The sequence below is a fragment of the Myodes glareolus genome, chromosome 2 (assembly GCF_982192425.1).
Source record: "Myodes glareolus chromosome 2, mMyoGla1.1, whole genome shotgun sequence".
Taxonomy (NCBI): Eukaryota; Metazoa; Chordata; class Mammalia; order Rodentia; family Cricetidae; genus Myodes; species Myodes glareolus.
In genome coordinates this window covers 122,924,580-122,947,336 of record NC_142027.1, presented here as the reverse complement: position 1 = coordinate 122,947,336, position 22,757 = coordinate 122,924,580, and the positions used below count along the sequence as shown (strand labels likewise).

The 22,757-nt window shown below is 48.9% G+C and overlaps 1 protein-coding gene across 1 annotated transcript in view; it reads left to right on the top strand.

The window, feature by feature from the left end:
• Window positions 1–22,757, top strand: part of Dnah10 (dynein axonemal heavy chain 10) — a 121,032-nt gene that overhangs the window by 10,997 nt on the left and 87,278 nt on the right. Inside the window, exons 3-15 of the mRNA XM_087903640.1 lie at window positions 1,936–2,036; window positions 2,853–2,961; window positions 3,935–4,050; window positions 4,853–5,069; window positions 8,187–8,344; window positions 8,716–8,946; window positions 12,681–12,871; window positions 14,629–14,827; window positions 17,709–17,903; window positions 18,516–18,686; window positions 19,059–19,235; window positions 20,155–20,280; window positions 22,130–22,302. Of these exons, the coding sequence (XP_087759766.1) occupies window positions 1,936–2,036; window positions 2,853–2,961; window positions 3,935–4,050; window positions 4,853–5,069; window positions 8,187–8,344; window positions 8,716–8,946; window positions 12,681–12,871; window positions 14,629–14,827; window positions 17,709–17,903; window positions 18,516–18,686; window positions 19,059–19,235; window positions 20,155–20,280; window positions 22,130–22,302 (2,164 nt within the window). The remainder of the gene's footprint in view (window positions 1–1,935; window positions 2,037–2,852; window positions 2,962–3,934; window positions 4,051–4,852; window positions 5,070–8,186; window positions 8,345–8,715; window positions 8,947–12,680; window positions 12,872–14,628; window positions 14,828–17,708; window positions 17,904–18,515; window positions 18,687–19,058; window positions 19,236–20,154; window positions 20,281–22,129; window positions 22,303–22,757) is intronic.

Below are 22,757 nucleotides of genomic sequence, written 5' to 3'. Positions count from 1 at the left end.
GATGATTTATTTATTGCCTGTATATATTATGTATATTATTGTATTTATTTTATGTAGTTTTCTTATATTAGTATAGCCTTCCTTTTTAATTTTAGTCAAAAGGAGAAATGTAGTGATATTTCATTTGTATTTTAATAAATAAAGCTTGTCCGAAAAATAAAACACAAAACTGCCACACTAGTCAGCCATACAGGTCAGACAGTGGTGGCACACACCTTTCATCTCAGTAGCCACAGCCACACTAGTTAGTCACAGAGGCCAGGTGATGATGGTGCATCCCTTTAATTCCAGCACTAGAGAGGAATGTAAGGCAGGAACTCGCTCTCTTTCAGGCTGAAGATTTCATAGAGATGAGAGCTCTCTAGTAGCTGGCTGCTTTGTTTTTCTGATCTTCAGGATGAACCCCAATGTCTGTCTCTGGGTTTTTATTATTCATGCTACATAAAACTCAGCATTAATAGTTTATTTATTGGTATGTGTGTGTACACTTTCACACACATGCACCCACACAGGTAAGCGTGCTGTGTGTGGGTGCATATAAAACTGCATACATTCACATGCAGCTATGGAGGGCACAGGATAGCCTTAGGTGTTGTTCCTCTGGAGCTGTCTGCCATGTTCTCAGAGACAAGATCTCTCACTGTCCTGGAACTCACTTACTAGGCTAGGCTAGGCTGGCCAGTGAGCCACAGTGGTCCTTCTGTCTCAGCCTTCCCAGTGCTGGAATTGCAAGCATGTACCCCCACACTTGCCTTTCTACAGTGCTGGGTTTGAGTTCAGTTCCTCAGGCTTATACTGGAAACACTTTTCCAACTGAGCCATTGATCATCTCAACCCCAGCGTGATGTGGGATTTTCCCTCTGTATGCTGTGAATATCATTGGTTAATAAAGAAGCTGTTTTGGGCCTGTGATAGGGTAGAGCAGAACTAGGCAGGAAAAACTAAACTGAATGCTGGGAGAAAGAAGGTGGAGTCAGGAGAACCCATGGAGTCACCACTGGAGACAGACATGCTTAGAACCTTGCTGGTAGGCCACGAGCCTCGTGGTAAAATATAAAATAATGAAAATGGGTCAGATTAAGATGTAAAAGCTAGCCAATAAGAAGTTAGAGCTAATAGGACAAACAGTGATTTAACTAATACAGTTTCTGTGTGGTTGTTTTGGGAGTCTGGGCAGCCAGGAAACAAACAAGCGGCCTTCTTACTACCCCAGCCCAGCTTTAACTATCTCCTGTGACACTAAGCATATCCCTGAGTGTGTTTTTGGCAGTTGCATGTGTGTATGTGCACTATGTGTATGCAATACCCATGGAATCCAGAAGAGGGCGTCTGAAGACAGGGAACTGGAGTGACAGATAGTCGTGAGCTGCCGTGTGGGTGCTGGGAACAAAACCCAGGTCCCCTCGAATAACAGCAAGTGCTCTTAACCTCTGAAATATTTCAGCTATCATCTCTATATTTTTTGAGACAAGGTCTCCTATAGCCCAGGCTGGCCTTGAATTCTGTAACCAAAGAAGACCTTGAACTTCTGATCGTCCTTTCTCCACCTCTGGAGTGCTGGGTGACCTGGTGCACCACCACACCTGGCTGTTCGTTTTGCAGCGTTGAAAATGGAACTCAGGGCCTTGCACACACTAGACAAGTGTCTACTGCTGAGTTAGAACCCCTAGTGTGACTCTTACTCATAAACCTCGTGTAAGGTTAACACACACAGGCACACGCACCCCAACTTGGAGAAATCGCCTGCTGGGCTCCACAGCCAGGATATATATATACCTGTGAGCCTCAGGGAGGATTTTGGGTGTGTGGACTCTGGTGACAGCCACACTCCTGTCCTTTGCAGAGCATATGATGGAGGACAGGAGGTACCATTCGAAGGCATCTGGCTGGTGGGAAACCTTGGCCTTCTCAACTCATCGCATTGTGTTTTTATAGCCAGGAATTCGAAGCTGAGAAACGAATCCATGACGCCCTCCCTGTTCGGTGTGGATGATGATGACCTGAACAGTGAGCGCACAGAGAAACCGTCCGGCAAGGTGTGCCCTACTCTCTAGCTTGATGGTAGAGTGACTCAGGGGGCTCTCATAAGGCAGGGTGACAGGCACAGAGCATGTGAGACCATGTGTTAGAGCGGGGATTCCAGAATCTTGTGTTGAGATTTCCCAGAGCACCCTCTGTCCCAGAAGCAGTTTTGGCTGACAGAGAAAGGAGGAAGACATAGATAGTGCCACACACGGTACACAGACAAGCATGCAGGCCATGCACTTATACACAGGAAATCAAGAAATCTTTAAAAACCTCAAACATTTGTTTATATATGTAAATTTTACTTTATTATTTTATTTGTGTGAGTGTTTTGCCCGCACATATGACTGTGCACCACATGCATGCCCGGTGTCTTCAGAGGCCAGGACACCTTGGAACTGGAGTTACAGGTGGTTGTGAACCATCACGTGGGTGCTGGGGACTGCACCTGGGTCCTCGGGAAGACCAGCCAGTGCTCTTAACTGCAGAACCCTCTCTCCAATCCCAAGAAATCAATCTTTTAGAAAGGAATACTTAATGTGTGCCAGCCCGAAGTCCCAGAAACAACAAACCAACTAACTAGCCAGAGGCAGCCGGTTTCTCTCAATGGGCCCCGCCCCTCCAAGCCTGCCGCCAGCTCTGCTAAGGTCACCGGCTCAGTTGTCCCTGGGCTGCCCAGCAGAAGCTGCAGACTCAGGGCCCGTGGGCTGGATGTGAAGTAGCTCTTTTGGGGCCGCTGTAGTCCGGAATGAGATCCTCCGTGCTGGAGATGAGTGGGCTCTGCAGAGCAGGCACCTGCCAGTCCAACGGTGCCCCGTGTGTTTCAGAGGCTCGTAAAGCGCATCATCAACAGGCTGGATCTGCTTGTGCGCTGCACCCCCATCCCCGAGGAGTTTCTGGAACAGACTGTGGTATTCTTCCTCAGAAGCACAAAAGGTACCTTTGCTCTGTGTGTGTGTGTGTGTGTGTGTGTGTGTGTTACACATGTACATGTGGAGGGGCATATGCGTGTGGCAGGCAAGGCTGACGTTGGGCACAGAGGACGTTGGCATGACTAGTCTTATTAGCCGCCTTGTTCTGGGCATCCCCTTTCTCTCCCTTCCACGACTGGAATTATGGTGGGCCACACATCCACCTGGCATTTACACAGGTTTCCCGAGATACCAACCCTTGATGTCGAGTGTGTCTGGCAAGTGCTTGGACCACTGAGCCAGCTCTTCAACCCTAAAGTCGTATGTGTGTTTTAAGATTTCTTTTTATTTTATGTGTATGCATGTTTTAGCGCACCGTATGCATGCCTGGGGCCCCTAAACATCAGAAGAAGGCATTGACTCTCCCGGTACGGGAGTTAAAGATGGTTGTGAGAACCAGCGGGTGCTGGGAATCTACTCACAGCCTCTGCAAGAGCAGTCAGTGCTCTTACTGGCTGAGCCATCTCGTCAGCTCCTACATAGATAACTTTTAAAATAGAACCTTTCAATTTCTTGTCCCCAAGATACCTTGTTAATACTAGAATGTAAAGGATGGTCCAGTTTTAAAACCCAGAGTCTTCCAACAACTTCCCTGGGTGGCGGTGGCGCATGCCTCTAATCCCAGCACTAGGAAGGCAGAGGCAGGAGGATCTCTGTGAGTTTGAGGCCAGCCTGGTCTACAGAGAGAGTTCCAGGACAGCCAGGGCTACACAGAGGAACCCTGACTCCAACAACCAAAAAACAAAGCAAAATAAAAACCAGCTTAAAAGTCCAGTGAGACATAGTTTAGTTTCATTTGCTCAGGGCTTGCTTAGACCCAGATCAGTCTGTCTTCTGACTGTGTCACCAGAGCCCCTGAGAGGAGGGAGAGACTCTGAGACACCTGGGAGCGCCCTTATCACCCACTGACTCCATGCTCTGGGTCTCTCTCGGGTTAGATGCCATCCCTGAAGCCAGCGACATGAAGGAAGCAATGGAAATGATGCCAGAGACCATGGAGTATGGGATCATAAACTCTCAAGTGCTGCGCTTCCTGAGGGACGTCATCTGCCAGGTAACCGTGGGTCCTACAGAGACCCTGGCATCTCCAGGACAGTCCCCTGCTTCCAAAGAAAGGCCAAAGAGTTTAGCCTTGGAGAGATGTGGGATAGGAGGTCACTAGCTGTATGTGCTCATTCATTTGGTAACCTATGCTTGTTTTAAGACAGTGTCTTTTCTCTATAGCTCAGGTTGGCCTGGAATTCACTCTGTAGCCCAGGCTGACTTTGACTTCATGGGCAGTCCTCCTGCCTCTGCCTCTGCCTCTCATGTGCTGGGTTCACAGCTTGGTGACTTCTGAGAACAGAGATGCTGGCTGCTTAAAGAAGATCAAGTTGTTCATTATAAAATAACCTCAGGGGTGGAGAGATGGCTCAGAGGTTAAAAGCACTGGCTGTTCTGTCAGAGGTCCTGAGTTCAATTCCCAGCAACCACACGGTAGCTCACAACCATCTAAATGATATCTGGTGCCCTCTACTGGCATAAGGCATGCATGCAGGCAGAATACTGTATACATAATAAATAAATTTTTAAAATAATAACCTCAGAGCAAAGCAAAATTCATTCTAATTGACCTTCCTAATTGACCACCCGTTACATAACCAGCAAATTGGGGTGTCCTTTGAGACTTTCGTAGTGACAAAAATCCTTGTCTCAATTTGTAGCCCAGGCTGCCTTGAACCGCAATCCTCCTGTTTCAACCTCCTGAATGTTGAGCATCCAGGAGTGCCCAGTGCCAGCTTGCACATCTGCCAACCTGACAGACAGCTGGAGACCCCCAGGGCGACTTAACCACACGAATGGCTGTGCATTTGCAGGTTTTCATGCCCGCGCTGTCGTTCAACCAGCACAAGTCGGAGCCAGGCCCGGGGACAGCTGCAGACATCCAAGAGTTTTCTTTCGACACATCAGAGTTGCCCAGCATGCCTGGGGAAACGGTGGAGTACCACAGCATCCAGCTGATACGCGATGAATTCCTAATGAATCTCCAGAAGTTTGCGAACCATATCCAAAGGACTATGCAGCAGCTTGAAGGTCGGTCGGCTCTGCCCCCTACCCTCCCCATCTGTGAAGAACTAATACGTCTTAGGAAAACAATGCAAAAGTTCAGCAGGCTTTTTTTGTTTGAATTTGTGATTTGTTTGTTTGTTTGTTTGTTTTTGAGACAAGGTTTCTCTGTGTAGCTTTGGAACCTGCCCTGGAACTTGCTCTGTAGACTAGGCTGGCCTTGAACTCAGAGATTTAACTGCCTTAATTTGTGATTTTTTTTTGTGTGTGTGTTTGTTTGTTTGTTTTTTTGTGACAGGATTTCTCTGTGTAGTCCTAGCCATCTTGGAACTCAGAGATTTGCCTGACTCTGCCTCTCAAGTGTTGGGATTAAAGGCGTGCACCACCACCACCCAACAATTTGTGGCATTTTTGAACATTATTTTATGTGTATTGGGTGTTTGTTTGCCTGTATGTCTGCATGCAGTACCACAGATACCAGAAGAGGGCACTGGAACCCCCTGGAACTCGAGTTTCACGCCACTGAGACTTAGGCCCGTGCTGGGAATCGAACTCAGGCCCTCTGGAAAAGCAGCTCCTAAAAACTGAGCCATTGGGGGCTGGAGAGATGGCTCAGCTGTTAAGAGCACTGACTGCTCTTGCTGAGGACCCAGGTTCAATTCCAGCACCCACATGGCAGCTCACAACTGTTTGAAAAAATCCACTTCCAGGGGATCTGACACCTTCACACCAATGCACATAAAATAAAGTTAAATAAGCCGTTAAAAAAAAAAAAAAGAAACTGAGCTGTCTCATCTCTCTTGGCCCCTCCCCCCCTTTTTGAGACAGGGTCTCACTATGTATCCCAGATTGGTTTGGAACCCGTAGAGATCCACCTACGTCTGCCTTCTCAGTGCAGGGATTAAAAGCACGCACCCCAATGCCCAGATGTTGTTTTGAAGAGAAGGTGTCCTGTAGTCCAGATCAGTGACATACAGTTGAGCATGACTTTCGGTTTCTGATCCTTCTGCCTCCACTTCAGCTATATTACAGACATACTGCCAAGCTCAGTTTATACAGTCCTGGGGTTTGAACCACGGGCTGTGCATATGCCAAGCAAGAGCTCTACCCTCTGAACCGCATCCCCAGCCCAGCGACCCTCATTTATATGTTCGCTGGAAACGGACTTGTTCGGAAGTACGATGGTGGAATCCCCGTGGCGACTGGGCGTCCCCAGGCGCGCCCAACTGTAGTAGAAGGTGGAGCTCAATAAGCTGCTAAGGTCTCTACAAGAGCGCCGGGAAACCATGGGGGCGGCCTAGAGGAGGCAGCACTGGGTCTCATCAGAAAGCTGCAGGCAGCCACTGCTGTGGTATTCAGGCGACCCACTGCACCTGCCTGATCCCTTCCCCTTCCCTGAGTTCCAGAGCCTGGGGTAATGGGAAGCAGGTGTGACAATCAGGGACCAAGGACGCAAGAGGCTGGCGGGTGGGGGAGTGGAGTTGAACTGGGTGCTCATGTTTAGAGACCCAGCCAAGGAAAAGGTGACAGAGTGTTTAGCCAGGAGAGCCGGCGACGTGGGACCAGAACTCTAGAGAATCCCCTCTTTTCTTAACTCCCGTGTGTGGGGGCAGTCAGGGGTGTAGCTGTGTGTGTTGGTGGGGTGTGGGCACACCTGTGAGTGCAGATTCTTTAGGTTTCCTTTATTTCTTTTTCGATACAGTATCTCTCAGTCCTCACCAATCTAGCCTTGTTGGTCACCGAGCCCCAGGGATCGCCTGTCTCCGCCTTGGGATTCTGGGCATGAACCATTGTTCTTGGTTCATAAATGAATTCCAGAGATCGGAATTCCTGTCCTTAAGCTATGGAGAGCACTTTAGCCCACGGAGGCATCTCCCTGGCTCTGGTGTTTTACCTGCCTGAAGTGTTCCTCAGTTTGGAGCTTTCCTTGCTGAGACCACTTATTCTCATTGCTTTTTTTGGGGTGGGGGGTGGGGGGTTTCTTTTTACTTATTTATTTTAATTTTTAAATAGTCTTTATTGAGCTATATATTTTCTCCACTCCCTTCCTTCTTCTCCCCTCCCTTCAACCCCCTCCCAAGGTCCCCATGCTCCCAATTTACTCAGGAGATTTTGTCTTTTTCTACTTTCGACTTCCCATGTAGATTGGATCTATGTAAGTCTCTCTTAGTGTCCACATTGTTGTCTAAGTTCTCTGGGATTGTGATTTGTAGGCTGGTTTTCTTTTTTCTTTCTTTCTTTCTTTCTTTTTTTCTTTCTTTCTTTCTTTCTTTCTTTCTTTCTTTCTTTCAGTTCTCCAACTTTATTTGAGATTCAGTAGTTTAGTTCTCATCCACATTGACTGTCTGTAGATTTTTGAATGTGGTAACAGGCATGTAAGTTACCAATATGTAGCGTTTGCTTGGTGAGTCCTCATCTGTTTTCTGGACAAATGTACCCAGATACGGTATGGAACACTCCTTATTCCTTTGGCCCAAACGGCTTTATTGAGCCTGGTATCAATCCGCACATCTGGAGTCCCCATTTCCTTCATGGCAAATTTCCAGATTTCTTTGAGTGACCTAGGAGCACACTTCTTGAAGCCCACACCATGGATGAGCTTGTGAATGTTGATGGTGTACTCTTGGGTCACCACCTCGTTGAAGACAGAATGGCCCTTCTTTGCGGGAGCCATTCTGCCGGGCCCAAGCTGGAAAGGACGGGCGCAAGAGATTGTCCTGGTTTTCTTTTCTTTGCTTTATGTTTAAAAACCGCCAGGCGGTGGTGGCGCACACCTTTAATCCCAGCACTTGGGAGGCAGAGGCAGGTGGATCTCTGTGAGTTCGAGGCCAGCCTGGTCTACAAGAGCTAGTTCCAGGACAGGCTCCAAAGCTACAGAGAAACCCGTCTCGACAAAAAAAAAAACAACAAAACAAAACAAAACAAAACAAAAAAAAGGAAGAAAGAAGAAAGAAAAAACCAATTCATTATCTTGACTTCACTTTGATGGGACTTAACCACTGGGCCGTTCAGCAGAGGGTTTTAACCACACCCCTGTGAAAGAGAACCAGGCAGAGACAGAGGAGGGGACAGGCTGGTCGCCTGACCAATGGGAAAGCAGAGCTGGCTGATGAACCTGAACGTTAACGAGTCATTCTCCACCAGGTGAGATCAAGCTGGAGATGCCCAGCATCAGTGTGGAGGGGGAGGTGTCCGAGCTGGTGGCCAACGCGGAGATGGTGGAGTCTTTGGAGCAGTGTGTGATCAACTGGCTGAACCAGATTTCATCTGCCTTGGAGAACCAGCTAAAGAAGACGCCCCAGGTAACCTGTACGGGGCCTGCAGCCCACTGTCCCAGGGAAGGTCTCCGTGAGAGCCAGTGTCTCTCTCAGTTTGCGACTTCCCTAAATGATGCTGGTGGGACTAAGGCTGTCCCCTGAGGCTGCTTCCTCTGCATCAGTGATATGTAGTTTCTGGTCCGTGGGCACCACCAGGAAGGGCAGGCTCCTCGTCTTGCCTTCCCTAGAGTCCTGAGATCGACTGATTGAACCATGCCAGATGAGATCTCCACCCAGAAGCCCTGTACTGTCCAGCCTGCCCGGAGCAGGTGGAAAACGGATGGGTACTGTAGAAATGCCCACAGGTGTCCACCCAGTTACAGCAAGCGCTGTCTGTGTGCTCCCGTCTCTCCCAGGGCAATGGGCCTCTGGCTGAAATTGAGTTCTGGAGAGAAAGAAATGCCACGCTGAGCGCCCTCTATGAGCAGACGAAGCTTCCCTTCGTTAGGAAGGTCTTGGATGTGATCAAGGAAGCCGAATCCATGCTCACGGCCAATGTGCAGCCTGTCCTGACGGAGTTGTTCAAGCTCCACATGGAGGCCTCGGACAATGTGCGCTTCCTGTCCACTGTGGAACGGCACTTCAAGGTATGGAGGGTGGGCTGCGCCCTGGAAAGTCAGCCCTGTGAGGGGCACTGCATGGTTGTCACTTTTAAAATTACACTGGGGTGCTAGCGTTGTGGGGTTCAGCTGGAAAAGTACCTGCCTAACATGCACAGAGGCCTGCGCTCCATCCGAAGGGCCGCATTAGCCCTGCGTGGTGTGGTGGGACCTTGGGAGGCGGAGGCAGCAACATCAGAAACCCAAGGCTATTTTTGGCCTGAGGATAGCCTGGGCTTACTGAGTCCTTGTCTTTTTTTATTCTTTTTTTGTTTATTTGTTTGTTTAATTAAGACAGAATTTCCTCATGTAGTTCTGGCTGTCCTGGAACTCACTTTGTAGACCAGGCTGGTCTCAAACTCAGAGATCCGTCTGCCTCTGAGGGCTGGGATTAAAGGCATTCGCCACCACCGCTCAACTGAGTCCTTACCTTTAACAAACAAAACAATAACAAACTAAATAATTCAAGATTTTTTTTTAAATACTGGAAATTGAACTCAGCCTTGCACACGCTAGGCAAATGTTCTATCCTAGCTTAAATCATATTTTAGAAGTGGTCATCAAAAGCTGTGTGCAGTGGGAGGCAGAGGCAGGGAGTAGATCTCTAAGCTCAAGGCAGCCTGGTCTACAGATTGAGTCCAGGACACCAGGGCTACACAGAGAAACCGTGCTTCAAAAACTAACCAGCCAGCCAACCAACCAACCAACCAACCAACCAACCAACCAACCAATCAATCAGTCAATAAATAAGTAAAGTCCTTGTCTTTGTTGTTTGTTTTTTGTTTGTTGAGACAGGGTTTCTCTGTGTATCCCTGGCTGATCTGAAACTCACTCTGTAGACCAGGCTGGCCTTGAACTCACAGAGATCCTCCTGCCTCTGCCTCCAGAGTGCTGGGATTAAAGGCATGCACCACCACTGCCTGGCTGTTCCTGTATTCTTAATCTTTTTATTACTTTTTATTATGTGTAAGTCTATGCACACAGGAAGGCTGGTGCCCACAGAGGCTCTGGCCTGGAACTAGAGTTACAAGCAGTTGTGAGCCATGTGACATGGTGCTGGGAATTGAACTCAGGTCCTCTGGTGGTGAAGTACATGATCTTAGCCCCTGAGCCATCTCTCTAGCCCCTGCATATTTATCTTTTATTATTTCTCGTTATGTTCCCACATTTTTGTCTTCATGAGCATAACACGTTGTGCTGTGGTTTGAATGGAAGCGTCTCCCATGGGCGTATGGCACTGGGTTCTGTGAGGTTCTGGAACCTTCAGGAGGAAGAGGAAGTAGGCCATGGGGTGGGAGGGTGTTGTCCTGGGGGGGGGGCTTCTCTCTGTCTGTTCCTCTGCTTTCCGGCTGGCCGGAAGTGCACAGCTCAGTTCCACCCCTCACTTCCAGGACGCATTCCCTCACCTCTTGTTTTTATCACGGAGTAGCGATACCAGCTCAAAAGGCTGAATTCGAGGTTCCTCATCAGATCCGCCACGTGTCAGTTTCCCAGGTTGCTGCCTGCCGCTGTGCTAGTGCTTGGTAGCAGGTCACACAATGACACGGAGATGACTTGTTAATTATGACATCTCAGCCTTAGCTCAGCCTTGTTTCCCGCTAGCTCTTACAACCTAAATTAACCATTCTGCCATGTGACTCATTACCTCTCCTCAGCACCATGCATCCCTCTTCCTCCGTGTCCAGCTGGCGAATCTCACCTCTCTTCTCAGAGTTCCTGTGGCTTCTGGGAAGTCCCACCTACCCTCCCCTGCCTAGCTATTGGCTTTTCAGCTCGTTATTAAACCAATCGGAAGGTTCCTTGGCAGAGACACTTCTTCACAATGCACAAAAAGTTTATCCCACAACAACGCTGACCAAAAGCAATGTTGGGAGGAGAGGGTTTATGTGACTTATACTTGCTGACCACAGTCCCATCACTGCAGGAAGTCAGGGCAGGAACGGAAGCAGAGACCATGGAGGAGCTTGGCTTTCTGCCTCACTCTTTGCTCAGTCTGCTAGCTTTCTTCATTTTAAATCTTTGTTAATTTTTTATGTGTATAGATGTTTTGCCTGCATGCATTTCTGTGCACTATGGGCATTCTTGGCCCAGCCTGCCGAGTCCAAAAGAGTCTATCAGATCCCCTGGGACTGAGGTTATAGATGTTTGTGAGCTTCCATGTGGGTGCAGGGAATCAAGCCAAGGTTCTCTGAAGAGTAGCCAGTGCTCTGAACCCCATGTCATCTCTCCAGCCCTCCAACTCTCTTCCTTATATAGTGCAGGCTCACCTGCCTAGGGATGATGCCACCTACAGTTAGCTGATTCCCCCCATATCAATGATCCACTAAGACAATTCCTCAGACATGGCCACAGGTCAACCTGATCGAAGCAGTCCTTAAATTGAAGCTTCTTTAGATGACCCTAGGCTATGTCAAGTTGATAGTTGCCATTCATTAGGACAGTCACTGTACTGTGTATTGGTGTGCGATTGTTTTCTTGATAAAACCCCTGTTTCTCATTTAATGGGTCAGGGTTTGACAAGGGCTCCATAGAGACGTTCATCTTGCCTCTCAGGGCATCCATTGGATGATGGAGTAGCACATCCCCTTCTAGAATGGCTGTCTTTCTTGCATGCTCCTTTCTGCCTGGGTGTCCTTGGCTTTCTTCCACATGGAGGCTCAGAGCCAGGGCCTCTCCAGGAGAATTGCTCACCTCCCAGCCTGCTGGTTTCAGGGTAACAGGGTGGTCACACTCCTCCATCTTAATTTAGTTCTAGAGGACAAATAAACAACTAATAGTTGTGCTTGGAAAAAGTGCTCTAGTGTGTGTGTGTGTGTGTGTCTGTGTGTCTGTGTGTCTGTGTGTCTGTGTGCTCCATGTATAGACGGTGAGTCCTCATCTACCAGTTTAACTAACATCAGATAAAGAATATATTTGGGGAAAACCACCAGAGCTGTTTTGCCATTATCCCCTAAATTACCCAGTGTGGCAATCCACAGGGCTTTCTCCCTCCTTTCAGGTGTTCACCAAGTCATCTAGGTGGTGTATCAGTGAAGCCAGGCATGGTGATGCTCCTGTCTTCATCAGGGTTTCTAGTGCTGTGAAAAAACATCATGACTACAGAAATTCTTATAAAAGGAAACCATTTAATTGGCGTGGCTTACAGTTTCAGAGGTTTAGTCCATTATCTTCATAGTGGGAAGCATGGCAGCATGCAGGCAGGCAGACATGGTGCTGGAGAAGGAGCTGAGAGTTCTATGTCTTGATCGGCAGGCAACAGGAAGTGAACTGTGTGTCACACTGGGCATAGCTTGAGCCTAAGAAACCGCAAAACTCACTCCCACAGTGGCATGTTTCCTCCAACAAGGCCACATCTTCCAACAGTGCCCCTCCCAGGGGGGGCATTCTCTTTCAAACCATCATAGCACTCCTACCCTCCCAGCACTCAGGAGGCTGAGACAGAAGAATCCAGACTGTCAGGACAGCCTGTGCTACATAGTGAGATCCTGTCTCAAATAAACAGATAAGCAAGCAAACAAAAACTCTACAGGAGCAGGTATGATGGTGCACACATGGAATCCCAATACTCGGAAAATGGAAGAGAGAGGATCAGGAGTTGAAGTTTGTCCTCTGCTAGCCTGGGCACCCTGTTTAAAAAATCCAGAGAGAGAGAGAGAGAGAGAGAGAGAGAGAGAGAGAGAGAGAGGCTAAGCCCCTCTTCTGTCCTGCTGTGGCTTTGGCAGAACATCACACATGGTTCCAGCTTCCACGTGGTCCTGGACACCATCCCGTCCATGATGAGCGCCCTGCGCATGGTGTGGATCATCTCGAGACACTACAACAAGGACGAGAGGATGATCCCGCTCATGGAGCGCATCGCCTGGGAGATCGCTGAGCGCGTGTGCAGAGTCATCAACCTGCGCACCCTGTTCAAGTGAGAAGCCACAGGACCATCTGGGGCTCCCTGTGGAGTCCAGGCTGTGTGCAGTTCAGGGCCGGGGGGCTCAGTTATAGAGTGGGTGCCTAGTACACCGAGACCTGGGTTTCATCCCTGACACTGCAAAACCATATCAGAGATTCAAACGCTCTCAGTGTTCCAGTCATCACATGGGTTGACTTAAGAGCCTTCTTTATAGGGCTGGGAAGGTGGCTCAGTGATTAAGAGCATTTGTTGTTCTCCCAGAGAACTTGGGTCCAATTTCCAGCACCCGTAGGCAATTTACAGCCTCCTGCCTGGAATTAGAGCTCTAGGGGATCTGATGCCCCCTCCTGGCCTTCTTAGGTACTGCACACACACACAATTTTAGACCATATATATATATTTAAATATTTATTTATTTATTTATTATGTATACAATATTGTTTACATGTATGCCTGCAGGCCAGAAGAGGGCACCAGACCTCATTACAGATGGTTGTGAGCCACCATATGGCTGCTGGGAATTGAACTCAGGACCTTTGGAAGAGCAGGCAATGCTCTTAACCACTGAGCCATCTCTCCAGCCCCCTAGACCATATATTTAAAAGGACATTCTCTTCATCTTCTAAAGAAGCCTGGCACCTTTTAGTAAGTCACTTCAAACCTCCTCCCTTCCCAAGTTCCAAGGCCTGGAGATCATGCAACAGCAAGTCTTTTCTGGGTGGTGTTTTGTTCGTCATGACACCTCCAAGGTTTTTATCCATGATCTATATGCGTCACCTGACCTTCATTCCTCTTTATGACCAAATAGTATTTCATTGTCAAAATATAACATATATTTTATTTACACACTATAATACATAATTCCACATATGATCATATTGTGTAACACACAATGATGTATGTGTTTGAATTATTTATTTATTTTTGAGACTGGGTCTTATTACATATCTCTGGCTGGCTTGAAGCCTGATAAATAGATCTATCTGCCTCTGCCTCCCACGTGTTGGCCTTAAAGATATGCATGACCTACTTTATTTTTGTTTTAGTGTATGGGTGTGTGTCTGTGTGAAGATACGAACATGTGTGTGCAGTGCCCACAGCCAAGGCCAGAAGCAGGCATGAGATCCCCTGGAGCTCTAGTTACACGCACCGTGTGCCGCCCAGAGTGGTTGATGGGATCTGAACTCTGGCCACACACTCTTAAAAGCTGAGTGGCGTCTCCACTTACATTTGGAGAAACTGAGGTAAGTGGCCAGGGAATGCTCAGTCCTAGGCCTGGGCTCTCAGGGGGAGCAGCCTGTCAGGTGATGATTTTTAACCATTTTGTGTGTTTGTGATGTGGGGATCGAACCCAGCGTCTCACAAAGCTAAACACATGCACTACCGCCACGCTGCACCCAGCCATTTCTCACTCCCCACACGGTCCGCGTGGGTGAGATCAGCTCCACATGGGGTCTGAGCTCCAAGGTCGAGGCTGCCACGGTGACCATGAGGAGAGGACCAAGGCCACCTCCCTCCTCCTCATGTGGCCATACTTTCCTGGGAACTAGGTTGGATGGCTGCAGACAAACAGCCTGGACTCAGCTTGGGGGCTTTTTTGCACCTTTGCAAATCGTAGTGGCTCATGAAGAAACATTCCCTGAGGAGGACTTGGCGCCAGGGAGGTCCTGGAGGAGAATCCTCTCAGATACCAATGTCCTAGGGGGAGTGTGGCTCAGATGTGGGCGGCTGCATCTTTGCTCGATGCCTGGCATCTCTTTGCCTAACAGAGAAAACAGAGCGAATGCCCAGCACAAAACCCTGGAGGCCAGAAATACTCTCAAGCTGTGGAAGAAATCCTACTTCGACATCCGGGCCAAGATTGAGGCTTCTGGCCGGGAGGCACGATGGGAGTTTGACCGCAAGCGGTTGTTTGAGAGAACAGACTACATGGCCAGCATCTGCCAGGACCTTGCAGATGTCCTGCAGGTAGGAACCATGTCTTCTGTGTTGTGCGTGGATTTACCTGACGGAAGGAAACATTCTGGCCTTTGAATGGGGGGGATGCCACCGTGCTGGGCAGATTCTGAAGACCTGGAAAGGGTTCATTAGAAACTTTCAAAAGAAGAACACATAGAATATTCTAGAATGAACCAGAATGTCCTGCTGTACCCCAGGTCTTTTGTGGCTGTGTGTGTGTTTCTCGGCTGGCTGGCCAGTGAACCTCAGGAACCCGTCTGTCTCCACCTCCCCAGTGCTGGGATTACAAGCATGAGTCACCATGCCTGGCCATCTATTGGGGGTCCTCATGCTTTTTACTGACCGAATCATTTCCCCAGCAGGCTCTGTGGTTTTTCTTTGTGCCCCGCCTCCCTCTGCTGGCAGACTGCCTCCTTGTACTGGGTACTTGCCTGTCCTGGTTTTGATTCCCCTTGATTCTCCCCACCTCCCATCTTCCCACTGTCCCCTCAGTCCCCATTGCCCGTACCCCTTCCTACCACCCACCAGCTTTGCACTGACCTGACTGACCCCTCCCACTACTTTTGGGCAGAGGGGCACATGTTTAGCGTCTGAGTGGCTAGCACAGACCTTGCCTGGAGGTGATCTGTCTAATAAAAACCCAGAGACAGGTATTGGGGTTCAATTTGAAGGTCAGAGAAGAAAAACAGCTAGTCACTGGCTCTTACCTCTACCTCAGTCCAAAATGGCGATCCTGCCTCCTCCTGAATCCTCAGAATGAGACTGTAACTGAGAGCTGTCTCCTCCCATTTTATATTCCTATATCGGGCTGGGATTAAAGGTGCGCACCACTACTGCCCAGTTTCTGTGGCAAACTAGTGTGGCTACTGGGTTTAAAGGTGTGTGCCACCACTGCCTGGCCTGTAAGGTGGACAGGTGGGGTTGTTTTACTCTCCAATCTTCAGGCAAGCTTTATTTATTAAACTACAAATGAAATGTCACTACAGTGATCCATCTTCTCATTCACTTTGCACACTCACGGGGAGCCCACGGTGTGCCAGAACTCACGCTCATTGCTGGGGACACAAAATGAACAAGACAGAGCAAAACCAGGGCTGGCCACATCTCCACAGTCTGGGGAGACAGCTCAGTCAGCAAAGCACTGGTTGAGCAAGCGTGAGAATCTGAGTTCAGACCCCCAGCCCCCGCATCAGAAGCTAAGCTGAGCCTGCAGTAACTCTAGTGCTGGGGAGGTGGGTGTCTGGGGTTCGATGGCCACCAGGCTTGCTGAGTTCTAGAGTCCCAGGTTCAGGGAGAGACTCAAAGAAAAGACAAGTGGGTGAGGAAGACACTCGACATCCACATCCGGTTACGCACACACGCACCCACACACGCACACACATGCATCTAGTTGCACATGCGCACACATGGGCAAATACATGCCCATGCATGACAAAATGGGACATTGCAGGAAAGACAATGGAAACAAGACACCTTCTCTTCTCACATCCTTGTCATAACAGCAGCATGAACAAGAAAGTGCAGGGCATGTGACTGTAAAGTTCTTTCTGAACATTTTATTGTTCTCCTTTAATCCTTATTATTATGTTTTAGACAGGGTCTCATGTAGCCCAGGCTAGCCTCAAACTCTTTTTGTCATTGAAGACCTTGAATTTCTGATCCTTCTGCCTCCACCTTCCAAGTGTTGGAATTACAGGTATACCCAACTGGTTTATGTAGTGGGAGGAATGGAACCCAGAATTGATGAGGGTGGTGGCACACCCCTTTCAGCCTTGCGCAGCCTGCAGAGGCAGGTGGATCTCTGTGAGCCTGAGGCCAGCCTGGTCTACCTGGAGAGTTCCAGGCCAGCCAGAGTTACATAATGAGACCGCGTCTCAAAATAAATAAATAAATCCCTTTATTCTAAAATGGAGTCACTAGAATGATACATAAGCTTTTTTTGTTGATGTTGTTTTTCAAGACAGAGTTTTTCTGGCTGTCCTGGAACTCGCTCTGTCTTCCGAGTGCTGGGATTAAAGGCATGCTCTGTAACATGAGGGGGCTGGCTTGTTGGGGTTTCTGTCCTGCCCAGTACCCCAACAGCCGGCAAATCCCAAAGAGAAATTACACACAGGACTCCATAAGGTTATAAACTGATTGGCTCATTAGGTCAGGCTTCTTGTTAACTCTTATAACTTATATTAACCCATTATTCTCATCTATGTTAGCCATAATGGCTCCATACCTTTCTCTGCTGGGCAAGTTACATGCTGCCTCTTCGGTGGTCTGTACAGGAATGGCTGAGGAACCTCTCTGCTCCCCAGAATTCTCCTGTTCTCATTGCATAACCTCTACTTCCTGTCTGGTTTTCCCGCCTATACTGCCTGCCTGGCCAATCAGCATTTTATTAAAATATGATTGACAGAATACAGACAATTCTCCCACATCAATGCTCCACCACCGCCCAGCAGATGCATCCTCATTTCAACATTGTCAGAATAGCAGAGACTCATGTGCCATGCTCAGCTCACTAGCCCCCTTCCCCGTCGGCTTGCAGGAACTCTGGCTCCTCTTCTCTCTGTTATTCTTGTATGATGTGATGTTTAGTCAGAGTAGCTGGCTTACCAGGGAGCATCCAGAGTGAGAAAGATACAGAGGGTTGTGAGCTGCCATGCGGGTGCTGGGAATGGAATCCAGGGCCTCTGGAAGAGCAGCCAGTGCTCTTAACCTCTGAGCCATCTCTCCGGTCCCCAGGGCCTCTGAATCTTATCCTGCTGCAAGGGTATAGCACCAAAGGTCTCAGATGAGGAGAAGGTTGCCTTCAGGCTAATCTTGAAATGCTATTTATGGTTAGAATGGTCAGAGTAAACCAAAGGATGCTTAGCCCCCTTCCATTCTGTCCTACCCCCAGGTCATGGAGGAATTTTACAACATATTTGGTCCAGAGCTCAAGGCTGTGACGGGGGACCCCAAGCGTATCGACGATGTCCTTTGCAGGGTAGACAGCTTGGTCACCCCTATGGAGAGCTTGAGCTTTGACCCCTTCAGCATCAAGTCCTCTCCACACTGGAAATACGTGATGGATGACTTTAAGCTTGAAGTTCTGGCAAGTGACACCTCCATCGATTTCACCACAGAAGCAGGCCTCTCCTGTTTGCTCACGCTTACTGTCTCCTTTTAAGGATTTATTTATCTCTATGCGCATGCGTGCATGCGTGCATATGTGTGTGTGTGTGTGTGTGTGTGTGTGCGCGCTCGTGTGTATGCATTGCATGTGTCTGTGTACTCCTGCAGAGGCCAGAAGAGACCAGGCATCTGTCTTGCTCTGCCATGCCCCACATATTCCTTTGAGGCAGGGTCTCTCTCTGTCTCTCCTCCCACCTTCAGAATTGGGGTAACAGGTGTGGCCACCCAGGTTTTTCATGTAGGTCTCGGGGTTCCAACTTAAGTCCTCATGCTTGCAAGGCAAACACTTTCCCAACTGAGCCATACCCCAGTCCAGGCATGTTTCTCTCATTGAGACAGGACATAGGTCTGTCCCAAGCTACTAAATCCTCCACCCTGGTTTCTCGAAAGACCACAATAGCAGCTACTTTTTTCCCCCAGCCTTCCCTCCCCTTCCAACTCTCCCCCTTCTCCCTCCCTCCCTCCCTCCCTCCCTCCCTCCCTTCCTCCCTCCTTTTTTCCTTTCTTTCTTCTTATTTTTTTCTTCTGACAGGTTATTGAGAAAGAAGCAAAAAATTTTATTGACGAATCTTTCAAAACGCTGCGGTCGGCGGAAGCGGCCTTTGACATGCTGTTAAAGTTTAAGCACATCCGCTCCCGGGAGGCCATCAACCGGCAGATGATGATGAAGTTTAACGACATTCTGGCCCAGTACTGCAAGGAGGTAACCGGGAAGCCCACACAAGGCCACAGCCCAGCCTAGAGACGTTCCTTTCAAAGGAACATCGGCCAGGGGTCACCTCTAAAAGAGGTTTATGGATTTCAAATAATTCAGTCGAATCAGTATATGCAGGGTGTGCAGTTTGCTATTTTAACGCACGCAGCTTGGGATGCTTGGAGGAAAATAGATGGAGAGCACAGGAAAGGAAAAAGTAGTAAATATTGCACCCGATGGACCCCAGAGTCTCAGCTGCCCCAGGGCTCTGCCATGCTCAGCCCTTATTTGCATTCCTTGCAAAATTCTGTCCTCCACTTAAGTCTTGCCTGTCTGGCACGGCCCACGGGAGGCTGATCAGAGCGCCCACTCACTTTTCAGATCGACATCGTTAATAAGATCTTTGTGCAGAACCTGGACAGCCCGCCGCTGTACAAGAATCACCCTCCTGTGGCGGGCGCCATCTGCTGGGAGCGCTCCCTCTTCTACAGGATCAAGCATACCATCCTCAGGTTCCAGGAGGTCGAGGAACTACTGGACAGTGAACGGGGCCAGGAGGTGTGTCACCGCCTCCGGAGGCTGCGCTGTGCTCCTCTAGCTGGGTGGCTGCCACTCCAGCTGGCCAGTGGCGTGCCCTGATTCCTGAGTATCCATGTCTAAGGCTTCCTTCTTGTTTCCTTCTTCTTTCTCTTCCAGTCTCTGTCCCCACGATGCTTGACTGCTTCTCCTTAGATTTGACTTTGATTTGAAGGATGACTATTGTCATTCATTTATGTACCTCTCTCTGTCTGTCGGTCCGTTCATCTGTCTATCTATCTATCTATCTATCTATCTATCTATCTATCTATCTACCATCTATCATCTATCTATCTGTCCATCCTCTTTTATATTTATTTTTGAGGCAGGGTTCTACATAGCTGTCTGACCTCGAACTCACTGTGTAGCCAAGAGGACTTTGAACTCCTGATTCTCCTGCCAGCATCTTTCAAGTTCTGGGATCAGAGATGAGCGCCCCTGCATTTGTCTTGTGTGGTGCTGGGGGTGGAGCCCTCAGGTTATGTTAAGCAAACGCTCTTCCAGCTGAGCCACATGCTCATGGGCACTGTCTTTTTGACACTGGCCATCTCTTTCCTCAAAACTTTTTGTATGTGGTAAAGCAGAGGCTGACAGACGTTTTCATTAAAGAACTATAGAGTTTGGGGCTGGAGAGAGAGCTCAGTGGTTAGGAGCGAGTACTACTTTCTCAAGAGTCTTGAATTCGATTCCAGTTTTCATGTTGTGTGTCTCACAACCAATGGTACCTCTCTAGCGCCAGGGGATCCGATACCTCTGACCTCCGTGGGCACTCACACTTATGTGCAAATGCACACTCATACACACATAATTAAAAATAAAATAAATCTCTAAAAAATCCATATAGTTTATGCGGGGGGCAGTAGAGCGAGGAGAAGGTGATGACTGCTCCACTTCCCGGCAGGTAAAGCAGAGGTACCTGGAGGTGGGCAGGACCATGAAGGACTACGAAGACCGCAAGTACGAGCAGTGGAAGGAGAGCACGGAGCTGAACCTCCCACACCTCATGAAGAAGAGCCTTCTCACCAAGGTGGGCCCTTCCACCCCGCCACAGAGGGGCAGGGAGGGGGACAGAGGTGTCATGGACGGCAGCAGCTACACGCACCCCTGGGGTGGCTCGGTATTCTCCTTCAGAAAACAAGTCGAGGGGCAGGGGAGACAGTTCAGCTGGAAGCATGCGCACCTTGGGTGTTTCCAGCCAGTGAGAGACCCTGCCTCAAAAAAAAGTGTGGCAGGAGAGATGACGGCTCAGGGGTTAAGCATGCATGCTGCTCTTGCAGAGAGAGGACCCAGGCTTGATTACATATGTCCACATGGGGTGGGGGAGGGAGGGGGCCTCACAACTCCCTGTGACTCCAATCCAGGGGCTCTGATGTTCTCTTCTGGTCCTCTAGTTACTTGCATTCATGTGTATATACCCTCTCCCCTCATTCATATTCATATGTGTATATGTATATACACATATGTATATATGTAATAAATCTTTAAAAAAGACAGAAAGCAGGGGAGAGGAGAAATGATGCCCGAGGTTGCTGTCTGTCCTTCACATCCATGTACACATGTGTATGTATGTATGTATGTATGTACATATGTGCACACCCTCCATACACCTGCACACATGTATATACATTAAAATACTTGAGTGTACTGAATGACAGAGATCTATGCTATCCTAATTGACTCTTCCATGAGCCACAGGTGATGGGTTTTACATGACTCATTAACATGTGGATGTGTGTGCGCCTCTGTGTGCGTGTGGACATCAGAGGACAGCTTGCAGGTCCAGTTTTTTTCCTCCGTGAGGGCTCCAGGGACTGAACACAGGTTGGTAGCAGGCACCTTTTTTCACCGAGTCACCTCGAAGGCCCCCAGGTGACTGGTTTTGAACTTTGGCTTTGGGCCTGGCACGTGGCCACCACTCAGGAGGTCAGTGTCTGTTGATCTGGTAGTTTGTGTCTGTTGTCTCTGAAACTCTTTCTAGTGGGCAGCTTCTTTGCCATTGTGAGGGCAGAACATCATAAACCTGGGGGAGCTGGGTGTTCAGAGCCTGGCCCCCAAGGGAGTCAGCGACCCAATTCTAGCCTGTGCCGGCCAACATGATTTGGTTTCCCTATTTTCCAAGTAAAGTCAGAAATCTCTGTTTTTCTAGAACTTCACCTAGTATTCTAATATTGGCAACTAAATAGAATTCTTTCTCCCCCCCTTCCCCAGGGCTGGGGATTGAAGTAGGAGCCTTGTACACGCTAGGAAACACACTACCACTTAGCCACACCCCAATCCCTCCCTGGGGGATTCAAGGCAGGATATCGACTTCTGAGAAATAGTCCTGGCTGTCTTCCTTTTTATTTTGGGGCAGGGTCTCACTCAGTTGCCTAGGCTGGTTTTGATCTCACTCTGTAGTCCAGTTGTGCGTGTGTAGTGTTTGCATGTATGTTCACATATACAGAGACCAGAGGTTGACATCAAGTGTCTTCCACAACTACCCCCAACAACATTTTTTTGAGACAGGGTCTCTCACTGAACCAAGAACTCACGCATTTGGCTAGATTGGCTGGCCTTGCAATCCCAAGAATCCTTCCTTCTTCCCCCCACGTCCCCCCCCTCGGATATTATTTGTGGTATGCACATGTACGCATATGCCTGAAATTCTACACAACGTTGAGCATCCAAACTTAGGTCGTCCTGCTTCCAGAGGAACAATGAGCACCAGCCCAAAACTAGATTACTGAACAACTCTCTAAAACAGAATGTATAACACACTAGTCCAGTCTGCGTCCATCTGCTGGGGAACGGGACCCCATTGGTCTGTGTAAATTATGTCTAATGAGTTTTACAAGCAGCGGCAGATAGTTCCAGGCTGTGTGTCGTCTCTTCCACAGACCACCATCATGGCTGAGGACGTGCCCCCTCTGGAAAAGGGAGCCGTGTTTGTCATCAACTTCTCTCCGGTCCTCAGAGAGATTATTAACGAAACCAAGTACTTAGAGCAGCTGGGATTCACTGTCCCTGAACTGGCCAGGAACGTGGCCCTCCAAGAAGACAAATTCCTCAGGTGAGAAGACCCTTCTTCAGTCAGAGGGGACACTTTGGTCTCAGGGCCTCTTGACACTCTTTACCATTGTTTTAAAGTGTGTGTGTGTGTGTGTGTGTGTGTGTGTGTGTGCATGCACGTGCTTGTGCCCATGTCTGTGTCTCTATGTGTATATATGTGTGTGCATGTGCATGCACGAATACATACGCGTGTACCAGGTGTATGAGCATGTGGACCCAGGTCAAAGCTGGATGTTGTCCTTAGACACCGTCCATGCACCTTATTTTTGAGGCAGACTCTCTTCCTGGTCCGCGGCTCCCTGGTCTGGCTACGCTGACCGCTGGTGAGCCATAGGGAGCTGCCTGTTTTCGCCTCCCTAGAGCTGGGACTGTAGGCCTTTGCCACCGTGCCACTTTATACACGGGAGTGGGAGGTCGAGCTCAGGTCCTCACATTTGCCACTGGTTTGTCCCTTCA